This window comes from Podarcis liolepis (assembly GCF_965112155.1).
Source record: "Podarcis liolepis genome assembly, chromosome: 13".
In the NCBI taxonomy this organism is placed as follows: domain Eukaryota; kingdom Metazoa; phylum Chordata; class Lepidosauria; order Squamata; family Lacertidae; genus Podarcis; species Podarcis liolepis.
In genome coordinates this window covers 48,889,774-48,903,378 of record NC_139573.1, presented here as the reverse complement: position 1 = coordinate 48,903,378, position 13,605 = coordinate 48,889,774, and the positions used below count along the sequence as shown (strand labels likewise).

General features: G+C 50.2%; 1 protein-coding gene across 3 annotated transcripts in view; it reads left to right on the top strand.

Annotated features, from left to right (window-relative positions):
• The window catches only part of KIF18B (kinesin family member 18B), a 128,676-nt gene extending 121,790 nt beyond the window's left edge, over positions 1–6,886 (top strand). For all 3 annotated transcript variants that reach the window (XM_083470512.1, XM_083470514.1, XM_083470513.1), the window contains exons 12-16: positions 96–322; positions 1,564–2,125; positions 3,152–3,256; positions 4,410–4,501; positions 5,758–6,886. In XM_083470512.1, the coding sequence (XP_083326638.1) occupies positions 96–322; positions 1,564–2,125; positions 3,152–3,256; positions 4,410–4,501; positions 5,758–5,795 (1,024 nt within the window). In that variant the 3' untranslated portion in view covers positions 5,796–6,886. The remainder of the gene's footprint in view (positions 1–95; positions 323–1,563; positions 2,126–3,151; positions 3,257–4,409; positions 4,502–5,757) is intronic.
• The last annotated feature ends 6,719 nt before the right edge of the window (positions 6,887–13,605 follow it).

Genomic DNA, 13,605 nt, shown 5'->3' with positions numbered 1-13,605 from the left:
CCATGTGATTTAATCGTACGTTGCACACACAGCCTTTGCTCCCGTCTCTCCCATTGTGATTGCATGGTGATTTTCGATCTTTCTTACTGTCTCAGGCTGGTTACGTCAATCTTGCACGTGGCACAAAGGCAGTATGCCCTTCTGAAAGCTGCCAACCTCCTCACCCCGGATACGAGGGTCGACTTTGAAAGCCTGGGCAGCTTGGTGTCGGGAGAGGCCTGTGAGGCCCCAGACGTTTCCGCTGTAAAGGAGCAAGTTGGGGGACTTGATGCGGCTACTCGAGGCAGCCTGGAGCCAGAAGTGCAGCAGCTCGTGGATAATGGTGATTCTTGGGGGGTGGGGGCAGAGTTGAAATTTATTTTAATTTTATTTATTTGTTGGATTCATATGCAGCCCTATACCCGGAGGTCTCAGGGCGATTCACAGAGCAAAAGCAGAATATAAAACCACAAAATATATCATCAAAATAAAAACAACAACCCAATAACCGCCACAACCACATTTTGAAAGGGCATAGGATCAAATCGACCAAAGACCTGGTTAAAAAGGAATGTTTTTGCCTGGTGCATAAAGGTGTATAGTGAAGGCGCCAGGCAAACTTCCCTGGGGAGAGCATTCCACAGACGGGGAGCCGCTGCAGAGAAGGCCCCATTTTCGTGTTCCCACCCTCTGGACCTCTTGAGGAGGAGGCCTGCAAAGAAGGGCCTCAGAAGATGATCTCAGGGTCTGGGCAGGTTCATATGGAAAGAGGGGGTCCTTGAGGTGTTGCGGTCCTGAACCGTTTTAAGGTTTTATGGGTCAAAACCAGCACTTTCAATTGGACCCAGAAACTAATTGGTAGCCAGTGCAGTCGGATCAGAAATAGCAGTGAATGGGATTGGCCGAGTGCAGAGTTCCCCCATTGGCTGACTGAGTGGTTAACTGAGTGAAGGGTTTCCCCATTGGCTGACTAGGGGGTTGGCTGAATGAAGGGTTCCCCCATTGGCTGACTATGGGGTTAGCTGAGTGAAGGGTTCTCCCATTGGCTGAGTGCAGGGTTCCCCCATTGGCTGACTGGGGGGTTGGCTGAGTGAAGGGTTCCCCCATTGGCTGACTGAGGGGTGAGCTGAGTGAAGGGTTCTCCCATTGGCTGAGTGCAGGGTTCCCCCATTGGCTGACTGAGGGGTTGGCTGAGTGAAGGGTTCCCCCATTGGCTGACTGGGGGGTTGGCTGAGTGAAGGGTTCTCCCATTAGCTGACTGGGGGGTTGGCTGAGTGAAGGGTTCTCCCATTGGCTGACTGGGGGGTTAGCTGAGTGCAGGGTTCCCCCATTGGCTGACTGGGGGGTTGGCTGAGTGAAGGGTTCCCCCATTGGCTGACTGGGTGGTTGGCTGAGTGAAGGGTTCTCCCATTGGCTGACTGGGGGGTTGGCTGAGTGAAGGGTTCCCCCATTGGCTGACTGGGGGGTTGGCTGATTGAAGGGTTCCCCCATTGGCTGATTTGTCCACTCTCCTCGGTCCATGCCCTTGGGTGTTCGTCTCTCTTAGGCTGCCAGTTTTCATTGCTCTCTGCCTCTCTGTCGCAGCTGCCCTCCCGCCTTCCCTTCCTGCAGCCGAGTGTGTCGATCCAACGGGCCGTCCTGGGGTCTTGCCCGCTTCACCAGAGAGGGGCCCAATGCCAGGCGCAACTTTCAAGACCCCCCACCTCCCAACAAAGAAGCGAAGGAAGTCAACAGAGAGCCCACCGCTGTCCGAAAGGAGTTCCCCTTCCACCCCCAAGGGGCGGGCCAAGCGTCGGCGGAAGAATCCCCTCTCCCCACAGCAAGTGGGCTCCCTGAAGGAATGGGCTGCTTTCCCTCAGGCTGACTGCACCAGCACTCCTGTCGTGGATAAAGCCGGGTCTTCTAGTCCGTACAGTCTCCGCCCGCTGCCGTGCTGCCCTTTGACAGTTACGAAGACCCGTAGGCCTCTGGGCACCTCAGCCGCCCAGAATTGCTCCACACCAGCTCCACCGAGGGGCCTGAACACCACCTTCGACCTCTGCGAGGTTCCCTGCCCTCCTGACGTGAAACCCAGCGCTCCTGAATGCCCTGCCTGGGAGAGCGTCCAGCACCTCTCTAACCACCAGGGGGCACCTTTCATACCCAGGTGGGTGCCTCTGAGCTGTAAGGCCCTCTGGCATTTCCTTCCCTTTGCAAGAGGTTTGACCCAGGGAGCCTCAGACACAAACTATGCCAATACTTGCAGTTCCCAGTTGAAAGCGTAGGGGGCAGTCTCTGCCAAGCAGCAGGGAAGAATCCCACAAAACACAGCTCCTGCCTCCACTCTTACAATCTAAGTCAAAAAGCCGTGGCAAGAAAGGAAAAAGCAATGGGGAGGGTGGAGGAAAAGGATTACACTCAGACAACAAATTCCTGATGTTACCAGGCTCTTCTAACGACCAGGTTGGGTGGAAATGGGCTGCTTGTAGTTCAGAAAGGAAAAAAACAGGCCTGCGTGGCCTTTTGATAACCCAAATGTCCTGGAAGTGACATTTATACAGCCAAAAGTTGCTGTCCTTGCAGAGCGGGGCCTTCTGGGCCCTAGCAGGAATCTACTTGTCACCCTTGCTGTGGCGGTTAAGGCTCTCCGTGGCCTAATTGGTACCATCACATCCAGAGGAGATGGTCCTGCTACTCTTCCTCACAGAGAGTTGCTTCTACAATCATTTTAAATTGGGATTGGGGAGGAAGGCATGAGCCCAGCTGTTGCAAACAGCACAGGATGTTTCCTATTTCCCAAAAAGTTAAAACAGTTGAGACCTGTCTGCATTGCCTGAAAGTTCCTGGCCTTCAAGACAGCCTTGCAAATAGTTACTAGCCTGCAAGCATTTTTGCTAGCCGGGTTTGTACATTAGGTGCAGAGGAGGGCCAGAGCGCTCCCCTCCCCGGTTCCTCTGCCAGTCTGCTCATTCGCCTCCATTCAGTTCTTTGTCGCCTGCAGCCACCAGGCAAATATTTAAGTGCAAGGCCACTTTAAGAGGCGTGGACCTTTTTTTGGCAGCCAATCCCTGCCTTTGTCCCGTATCTCTTGGCGAATTAGAGGTGGCCAGTTTCCTTGGGGTGAGGAGGGGGTGGGCAGCCAAACCCTCCTGGAGGCTGTGCTTCTTGCATTTAACTCCTGCAATCCTTTCAGTTCCAGGGCGTCCATGCCAGTGTTCACCATGAAGGGCTCCTCCATTCCGCGATCGTCCTCCTTGGCCTCCAAAGCCTCAACGCAGAAGAGGAGGCACACCACAAAGTAAGCTCACTCTCCTTTTCAATAGGCTTGTCCTGGGAACACAGCTATGTCCTCCTGGCCCTGATTGAGGTCATCAAAACAATATTGATTTTACCATGGCAGTGCCAGGTTAGGGATCCCGGCCTTCAAGGCTGCCAAACCTACTTACGTATATCGGTGAGAAGATGATCCCTGCCCTCAGGCTCCCAGCCCAAAGAGGCACGATACAAAAGGAAAAGGGGGCTGGGAGGGAGGAGGAAAAAGCTCAGACGCTAATTCTATGCAGTTGGTCCCTTACTTTTCTCGCCCTGATCTGGCCACAGTGATCCATGCGACAGTCACCTCCAGGCTTGAATATTGTAACTCACTCTATGTGGGGCTGCCCTTGAAGCTGATCCAGAAACTCCAGCAGGTGCAGAATGCCGCGGCGAGGCTCCTTATGGGGTCCTTGCCGTGGGATCACATTCATCCAGTGCTTTACTAGCTGCACTGGCTCCCAGTGGAGTACAGAGTCAGGTTTAAGGTGCTGGTTTTGACCTTTAAAGCCCTATGCGGCCTAGGACCCTCGTACCTACGGGAACGCCTCTCCTGGTATGCCCCGCGGAGGACCTTAAGGTCCACAAATGACAACACTTTGGAGGTCCCAAGTCGCAAGGTGGTTAGATTGGTCTCAACTAGGGCCAGGGTCTTTTCAGTACTGGCCCCGACTTGGTGGAACGCTCTGTCTCAAGAGACTAGGGCCCTGTGGGACTTGACATCTTTCCTCAGGGCCTGCAAGACAGAGCCTGTTCTGCCTGGCCTTTGGTTTGGACCCAGTCTGACCCTTTTGTTTTCCCTCCCCTTACGGTTTTTACCCATATACTACTTTTAAATGAGGCTGCATTTTAAACATTTAAAATTGCATTTTAACCTGTATTTTAAATTGTCACACCCCCCCCCCCCCCCGGTTATGTTTTTATTGTAATTTTACTGGTGTTAGCCGCCCTGAGCCCGGCTCTGGCAAGGGAAGGCGGGGTATAAATAAATTTTTTTATTATTATTATTTATTATTATTAGAGGGCTTTTAATGAGGAGCAGGAACGGGGGGGGGGATTGGAGAGGAGCTGAATGTTGCTGGCCTTTCTGCAAGGCTGCTGGAGAAGCCTTGCAACCCAATCTCTCTCCCTCTTTTTAGCCCCGCCTCCTACTCGCTGGGTGCGCCACGCAGCCGCATTGCCAGGCTCCAGGGCACGTCACTCAAGTCTTCGCGGGTCACGAGCGCGCCAGGTAAACTGGGTCCGGCTAATAGTAGTGCAAGTAGTGTGTCTGCCCTTATTCTCCCAAACAGTTAGGCCCACAGAGCTCTGGTTGTGAAGAGAACAAGGCTGGGGAATGCTTGAGGGGAAGAGCAGGCAGGAGAAGATTGGGAGGTGGGGAAATGCTGGAAGCTGAAGAGGTAAGAGGGTTTAGTGAGCAGGAGGAGTCTGACAGAGAGCCGTCCAGAAGCAGAGGCTGGAGAGGAAGAAGGCCAAGAAGCGGTAATGAGGTACCGTATTTTTCGCTCCATAAAGCGCACCTGACCATAAGGCGCACCTACTTTTTTTGGGGGGGGGGGGTTTAAAGGAAAAAAAATGTGGCTCTTGGGGGCTTTTGCGGGAGATGGGGGAAGTGAGAGAGCCTCGCTCTGTCCCTTCCCCCACCTCCCGCAAAAGCCAGGGATAGTCGCGCGAAGCCTCCCCAGGGCAGCGGGATGAAGGCTCCCCTGCAGAGGCTTCCCGGGCTACCCCAGAGCTGCTCGACCCAAAGAACAGGTTGGGGAGCAGCGGAAAGGCTGCGCGCAGCCTTCCTGCTGCTCCCCGAGCTTGTGGGGCTGGCGGGGGAAGCCCGGATCCCCCCCCCCCGCCCCAGGGACCACACATTCGCTCCATAAGACGCACAGACATTTCCCCTTAGATTTTAAGAGGAAAACAGTGCGTCTTATGGAGCGAAAAATACGGTAGGCTGCTGAAGAGTCACAGGTGTCTCCCCACCCCCTGCTGTGACAAGCTTCCATCTCCCTTTGTCTCCCAAAACCAGAAAAGGCATGAAGAGAGCGGAGGGAAAGTTAGCTCCATGCAGGCGTAGTCTCCGATTGCTTAGGGGAAAACCTTGGAGAGAAGGGGACTTAGGCAGCTGTAGAGAGGTGCTTCATGGGGGCAAGACCTGCCAAAGATGAGCTGCTGGGCTCATTAGGCCTGAAATGCCTGTGCAGGTCTATTTTTGCTAACGAAGAGTTACCTCCAACTCGCTCGGGGTGGGTTCCTGCTAGCTAGCTACTGTCAGTCTAATAGGACGAATGAGGCCCTGCCTTCCCCACCTTAGTTTGCTCCCACCTGCCTGCCTTCTTATTTACATACAACCAGTCAAGAGGTGGCTCTGACTGTCATTGGCTGTGGCTCCACCTATGGTTGGTCTCCCTGCCTTCCGCCTCCCAGTCCCATTGGGCACCAGTCGCTTGTGGATTTACCCAGCAACTCCCCTCCTAATCTGGGCTCTCCCTACAGGACAACCCTCTGGCAACCCTGCGTGGAAATGGCGCTAGGAAGATTCCGTGGCTCCTGAAGGATTGTACCCCATCTTCAGTTGTGTCGTATTCTATAAAGATGCCTTCCTGAAAATCCTCATTGCCCACTCTTTGGTCCCTCAGCATCTGCTGACAGTATATTATTCGGGATATTATCCTGTATATTTAACATAATATATATATATATTAAAAACAAAAACAAAAGCAGGAAAAGATAGATATTCCTGCTTTTGTTTTTTTTAATAGATTAGGGTTTTTTTAAAAAAAACTTACCATAAAAAGCTTTAATAAAATATATGATACATATATAGAGAGAGAGAGATGTAGAACAATGAAATATAAATTTATTTTTTAACATCATATCAAATATTACTTATGTCCTATTCTGGTTCGTCAGTTCTCACTTGTTTGCAATTCCTTAAATTCACAAAATTCTGAATGAATGAATTATACATTTGCCCATTACCCTACACTTTATTCTTCCAAAACATCATAAAGTTTGGTCAATGAAATGTTTGTTTTCCTGTTCCCCCACGCACTAGCAATATTTGTAAATTTTAAAGCACAAACCACATCCCATATCCTCATCATCCAATCCCTTAAGGAAGGTGGTTCTCCCCCCCCCCTTTTCTTTTGTGACTAATTGTCATCTCTGTATCGACATAGAAAACCCATGATTTTGCATTACCAAATAAAATAACTACCAAGTCAAATGGTAATTTCTCCTCATCACATGTACTTTCTTTTGAATAGCAGGTGATTTTTTTCTTGTGCTTTCCGACCCTGTCTCCTGTATAAAGATGCCTTGCCACAAGGGCAAACAAAGTTAACCTCAACAAATATAGTAACACAGAAGTGGACATTTCTCACTGGCTGCTCCAGTGTTGGAGAGCATTCTCCTTGCTGAAATAAGAATAGGCCCCATCAGTATTGGCATATCGCCGGCTTGTGAAGACGCTCCTGTGAAGACAATCCTTTCCCTGACTTGAACCTCCTGCTCTAATTACTTGTAATTGCCGTTTTTACCCTTTTATTCGTTGTACTGTTTTTATGGGCTCCTTTTATTGTTGCATTTCAATTGTGGGTAAAATAAACACATTAGCTGAAAATAATGCTTTGATGAAAATGCTTTGATGTGTATTATGCACTCTTATATTTTTGTCACCAGATTTTATACTGTCGTACCTTGGATCCCGAACGTCTTGCAACTCGAACGTTTTGACTCCCGAACACTGCAAACCCAAAGTGAGTGTTCTGGTTTGCAAACGTTCTTTGGAATCCGAACATCCTCCGCAGCTTCCGATTGAGTGCAGGACGCTCCTGCAGCAAATCGGAAGCCGTGTGTTGGTTGTCAAACGTTTTTGGAAGTCAAACAGACTTCTGGAACGGATTCCATTCGACAACCAAGGTATGACTGTACTCGTAAACCAAAGCCATCCTGACAATCAAGCATCATATAAATAGATGATTATAATATCAAGTGTGTGGTCACAGCAAACTAGAGCCACAGTTGCGAAGCCTGCTTCCTCGGTGCATATTCCTTCAGGGCTGCAGCCTAATTTCTTGATGGGTTACTGTAGCACACTGGGAAACAGGACAGCTCGAGGGACTGTGACAGCCTTGCTCGGAAGCTCAGTGAGATGTGACTTTAGGGCTTTGCCAAATACCGAAGTGGAAAGGAGAAGGACTGTGAGCTCTGACCTTTTGAGCTGGGTCCTGGTGAACTCAGTGTCTTGCTGGCTCTTTCCTGGTGAATGGTAAGAGAGGAGTGGGTGGAGAAACAAAGGGATGATTGGGGCACTGTGAAATACAGTCATACCTCCGCTTAAGTATCCCTCTGGATATGTAAAATTCGGGATGCGAACACGGCAAACCCAGAAGTATTTTTCCGGGTTTCGCTGTATGCGCAGAAGCACTCCTCCAGTTGTGAATTCCTCGGGATGTGGCCGGACCTCAAACGGATCCCATTTGCAACCGGAGGTAAAGGTAAAGGGACCCCTGACCATTAGGTCCAGTCGTGGCCAACTCTGGGGTGGCGGCACTCATCTCGCTTTATTGGCCGAAGGAGCCGGCGTACAGCTTCCGGGTCATGTGGCCAGCATGACTAAGCCGCTTCTGGCGAACCAGAGTAGCACACGGAAATGCCGTTTACCTTCCCACTGGAGCAGTACCTATTTATCTACTTGCACTTTGATGTGCTTTCGAACTGCTAGGTTGGCAGGAGCAGGGACCGAGCAACGGGAGCTCACCCCGTTGCGGGGATTCGAACCGCCGACCTTCTGATCGGCAAGTCCTAGGCTCTGTGGTTTAACCCACAGCACCACCCACGTCCCGAGGTACCACTGTAGTATTATTGGATGACAAATGCCACTCTATTCTGCTTTGGTCAGACCACACCTGGGATATTGTGTCTGGTTCTAGGCATCCCCATTGAAGAAGGCAATTGACAAGATGGAACGTGTGCAGAGGAGGACAGCCAAGATGATTAAGGGTCTGGAAATGAAGTCTTATGGGGGATTGAGGGATTTGGCATGTTTAGCCTGGAAAAGAAGAGACTGAGAGGAGATGATAGCCATCTTCAAACATCTAAAGAGCTGTCACATGGAGGATGGAGCAAACTTGTTTTCTCCGGAGGCGGGCCCCCAAACCAACGGCTTTCAAGTTACAAGGAAGGAGATTCCTACTAAACATCAGGAAGAACTTTCTGATAGTAAGAGCTGGTCGACTGTGGGACAACAGGCTCCCTCGGAAGATGGGGGACTCTCCTTCCTTGGAGATTTTTAAGCAGAGGTTGGGTGGCCACCTGCCACAGATGATCTAGTTGAGATTCCTTCATTGCGAGGGGTTGGACTAGATGACTCTTGAGGTCCCTTCCAAGTCTGCAGTTCTGTGATAAGGCTATGAGTGGCTTACCTCCATTTTCGGAGGCAGTATGTGTCTGAATATCAGCAGCTGGGAACTGCAGGTGGGGAGAGGGTGGTTATGCTAAGGTCCTGCTCAAGAGGCTTCCCACAAGCATCTACAGTTGTACCTCGGGTTACATACGCTTCAGGTTACAGACCCAGAAATAGTGCTTCAGGTTAAGAACTTTGCTTCAGGATGAGAACAGAAATCATGTTCTGGCGGCGCGGCAGCAGCAGGAGGCCCCATTAGCTAAAGTGGTGCTTCAGGTTAAGAACAGTTTCATGTTAAGTACGGACCTCCAGAACAAATGAAGTACTTAACCCGAGGTACCACTGTATCTGGTTGGCTACTGTGAGGCCAGGGTGCTTGGCTTGGTGGGCCGCTGCCTTGACCCAGCAGCTCTCTTCGTACACTCAAATCGCCCAAATTTGTGATTTACTTGTGGGACAGTGATCCCTCAAACCAGCCTTCAAAAGCTTTTGCTGGACGAGAAGCATTTTTAGAAAGCCAAGCCGTCCGACGCAAGGGGACGTCGGGCCTGAGAGAGCCCCGCGATCCAATCTGCACATTGTCCCGAGCGCAGCAAGCAGTTCAAATTGCACCGGGTTCCTGACGCGAACTCATCTGACAGCCCATCGTCCATCTTTGGCTAGCCCCAGGAGCGGTTAAAAGATCTGTATCTGAACATTCTCCCTCTGGGGAGATGTTACCCACCCCCCTTCCCAACACACACACTCCTGCCACGCTTCCTGACCTAGTTTAGAATAGAGCTTGTCTTGTCAAGAAAACTGGCCGCAGATGGGGCCCGGCTTGGCATTCTTAGAGGCAGAAAGATTATAATTAAAACTCCCAAACTCCCTTTGAGTAGGTGCCTCTCATTAGGAAGCGATGGGAACCAGAAAGTCCAATTTCGTATCCGCTCGCTAAAGCGACGGGCATATTTCTATCCCCCCTCCCCCCCAATAATTTTCCACCTTTGATCTCGTCTTGCGTAGGTGCTGTGGAGCAAAGAATATTCAGGGGAGATTTAGCTGAGATTCTTGCCGGTCACCCCAAAGACCTTCTTCCCCTTCCCAGCCCTCGTTCTTAATATGCTCCCGCTCTTCTTCTTCACATGCCAGGCCTCGCCTCGCTCAAGTGCAAAGCCGTCACCTCAGAGATAACAAGCCCGGTGAAGCAGAAGAGAGGGACGCCTGTCTCGGTTCAGGCCTCCACCTACCTGTTCGCAGTCTGGAAGCGTTGCAGGGATGCAATTAAACACCACACAGCTCTGTGTGGTCGAGCAGAGAGAGGGGAAGGGAGGGAGACCTGTTTCTGCTCTGGAGAAGTCTGATTTATTAGTGAAACGCAGGTGCGAGCCAGGACTTTCAGGTCTGGTTGAGTTCGGTGCTTCGTTCTCTCAGTGAAATTGATTGATTCCCCCCACCACCGATAAAAGGGTTGAGATGGTATAAACTGGGGAGACCTGTTTTTAAACCATTGCTCAGCCATGAACCTCCCCAGGAGACCTCGGACCCTTAGTTATCTCTCTGCCTAATATTATCACCTCACAAGGTTGTTATGAGGATAAAATGGGGGTTTGACCATGGGCATAGCCAGGATTTATGTTAGAGGGGGGCAGGACACCATCCTCTGTCTGGCTGTGTCTAGCAGATTTGGAATAATAATAATAATTTATTATTTATACCCCGCCCATCTGGCGCAGTTTCTCCAGCCACTCTGGGCAGCTCCCAATCGAGTGCTAAAAACAATACAGCACCAAACATTTAAAGCTTCCCTAAACAGGACTGCCTTCAGATGTCTTCAAAAAGTCAGGTAGTTGTTTATTTCCTTGACATATGATGGGAGGGCGTTCCACAGGGCAGGCGCCACTACTGAGAAGGCCCTCTGCTTGGTTCCCTGTAATCTCACTTCTCGCAGTGAGGGAACCGCCAGAAGACCCTCAGAGCTGGATGTCAGTGTCTGGGCTGAACGATGGGGGTGGAGACGCTCCTTCAGGTCTACTGGGCCGAGGCCGTTTAGGGCTTTAAAGGTCAGCACCAACACTTTGAATTGTGCTCGGAAACGTACTGGGAGCCAATGCAGATCTCTCAGGACCGGTGTTATATGGTCCCGGCGGCCACTCCCAGTCACCAGTCTAGCTGCCGCATTCTGGATTAGTTGTAGTTTCCAAGTGACCTTCAAAGGTAGCCCCACGTAGAGTGCATTGCAGTAGTCCAAGCGGGAGATAACCAGAGCATGCACCATTCTGGCGAGACACTGCAGGCAGGTAGGGTCTCAGCCTGCGTACCAGGTGGAGCTGGTAGGCAGCCGCCCTGGACACAGAATTGACCTGTGCCTCCATGGACAGCTGAGAGTCCAAAATGACTCCTAGGCTGCACACCTGGTCCTTCAGGGGCACAGTTACCCCATTCAGGAATGAAATATGTTGACAACAGTTGTTTTAAATTGCTTTCTTTTGACTCCCAAGTGCTCAGAAAAATCTGTCAAAATCTTTCTACAATTTCTACTTTTAGTTAAATATTTTTATTTATTTTTTTTTTTTGGGGGGGGGGAGCTGCTCTCCTGGCTACACCCATGGGTTTGATACATGCACACTGACCCATACACAGCTCTGAGCTGCTAGGAGGGAAGGCAGGGTGGAAGGATGATAGATTGTAAATTGGTAGCTTGGTTGCATGGCTTGTAGGCTATGCCTCTGCTGGTCCCCTGGAATGGATGGCAGGTACATCTGAACATAGGGACGCGGGTGGCACTGTGGTCTAAACCACTGAGCCTCTTGGGCTTGCCAATCAGAAGGTCGGCAGTTTGAATCCCTGCAAGGGGGTGAGCTCCTGTTGCTCTGTCCCAGCTCCTGCCAACCTAGCAGTTCGAAAGCACACCAGTGCAAGTAGATAAATAAGTACCACTGCGGTGGGAAGGTAAACAGCATTTTCGTGCGCTCTGGTTTCCGTCACTGGTTGCACCAGAAGCGGTTTAGCCATGCTGGCCACATGACCCGGAAAGCTGTCTGTGGACAAACGCCGGCTCCCTCGGCCTGAAAGCGAGATGAGCATTACAACCCCATAGTCGCCTTTGACTGGACTTAACCATCCGGGGGTCCTTTACCCTTTTACCTTGCATCTGAATGTGCCAAGACATCTGAGCAGAGGAAGAGCCAATGGCCCATTTAGTCCAGCCTCGTGTTCTCACAGCGGCCAGCCAGATGCCTGAGAGAAATGCTCGAGCAGGACTCCTACACAAGAGCACGCTCCGCTCCTCCAGTTTCCAGCCCCTGGGATTCAGAAGACCATGGAGGCAGAGCACAGCTATCACAGTGAGTAACCATGGGCAGCTTTATCCTCTACGAATCTGTCCAATCCTCTTTTAGACCCATCCAAGTTGGTGATCCTCCCTGCCTCCTGTGGAAGTGAGTCCCACGGTTTAACTATGCGCCACATGCTCCCAACAGTTGTTTGGGCAAAGGGCTTCCTCTGGCATCCAAGGATGACAGCTACATTTGCTTACTAATGTTCCAAATTAAGGTAGTGAGCGTCTGAGTTACACAGAGCTTCTCTTCAAGCCTAGGAGCGCTTCACCCCTGGTGGTTGCTGCTGGGGGAACGAGTGGATTGTGCCAACCAGTTGTGCCTGAAATTGTTAGGAAGTGCTATTTTATTTATTTCAGTGGTTTTTTAAAATAATTTTTATTTGGTTTTACAAAACAAAAAATTACAACAATACCAACTACATCGAGCCAGCTCAGCCCAGAGGTTACATTGACCAAAACTTTGCTTAGATCCCCTAATCGCTTCCAGCGATTTAAGACCCGCGGGCGCTGCCTGACTTTAAAAACAAAACAAAACAAAAAACAATACCAACTACACAACCTTCTATTGAGATTTATCAGAATCTCCCTGACTTCCCACCATCCCCTCTGTGGGTCCAAATATCAGCATCTTTGACTACATATTATTTCATAGTCCGGTGGCGCTGTGGGTTAAACCACAGAGCCTAGGACTTGCCGATCTGAAGGTCGGTGGTTCAAATCCCCGCGACGGGATGAGCTCCCGTTGCTCGGTCCCTGCTCCTGCCAACCTAGCAGATCGAAAGCACGTCAAAGTGCAAGTAGATAAATAGGTACCGCTCTGGTGGGAAGGTAAACGGTGTTTCCGTGCACTGCTCTGGTTCGCCAGAAGCGGCTTAGTCATACTGGCTACATGACCCGGAAGCTGTCTGCGGACAAACACTGGCTCCCTCAGCCTATAGAGCGAGATGAGCGCCGCAACCCCAGAGTCGGTCACGACTGGACCTTTACCTTTACCTTTATATTTTATAACATTCTATATTATCCATAGTATTTGTTACATCACAAGTGTTATTAAAATCATACTAATGTTTTTATCTGCTTACAGTGGTCTCCTAAATAAATTGTGAATGTTTCCCGTTCTTTCTTAAAGTTTTTGTCTTCTTGGTTCCTTAGCTTTCTGAAAAATATGGACCTCTTCACGAATTTGCGTGTCATCTTTGCGCAGGGGCCATGCTAATCTTCTCTGTATCATTCCAATTTTAGTATTTCGGTGGTTCTTAACAGTGGTTATACTAAGGACTGTTGTGGTTTGCTGCTTCTTTGTGGGCAATCCCAGCACCGGGTGTTTCTTCCATGTTATTAAATCAGCTACGTAATTTGTCCTCTGTGGCTGCAGTGTGTATTCACTTGGAGGAAGATTGTGCATGAAGGCTTTCTTTGACGTTTCTGCTTCAGCCATTCAGACAGCAGCTTTTCAGTTTAAACAAAGCACAAGTTCCCACTTTCTGATGGGGAGTGGGGAAATTGCATGAGAGAGAAACTTTAAGGAAGCACAGTGGTACCTCGGGTTACATACACTTCAGGTTACAGACGCTTCAGGTTACAGACTCCGCTAACCCAGAAATATTACCTCGGG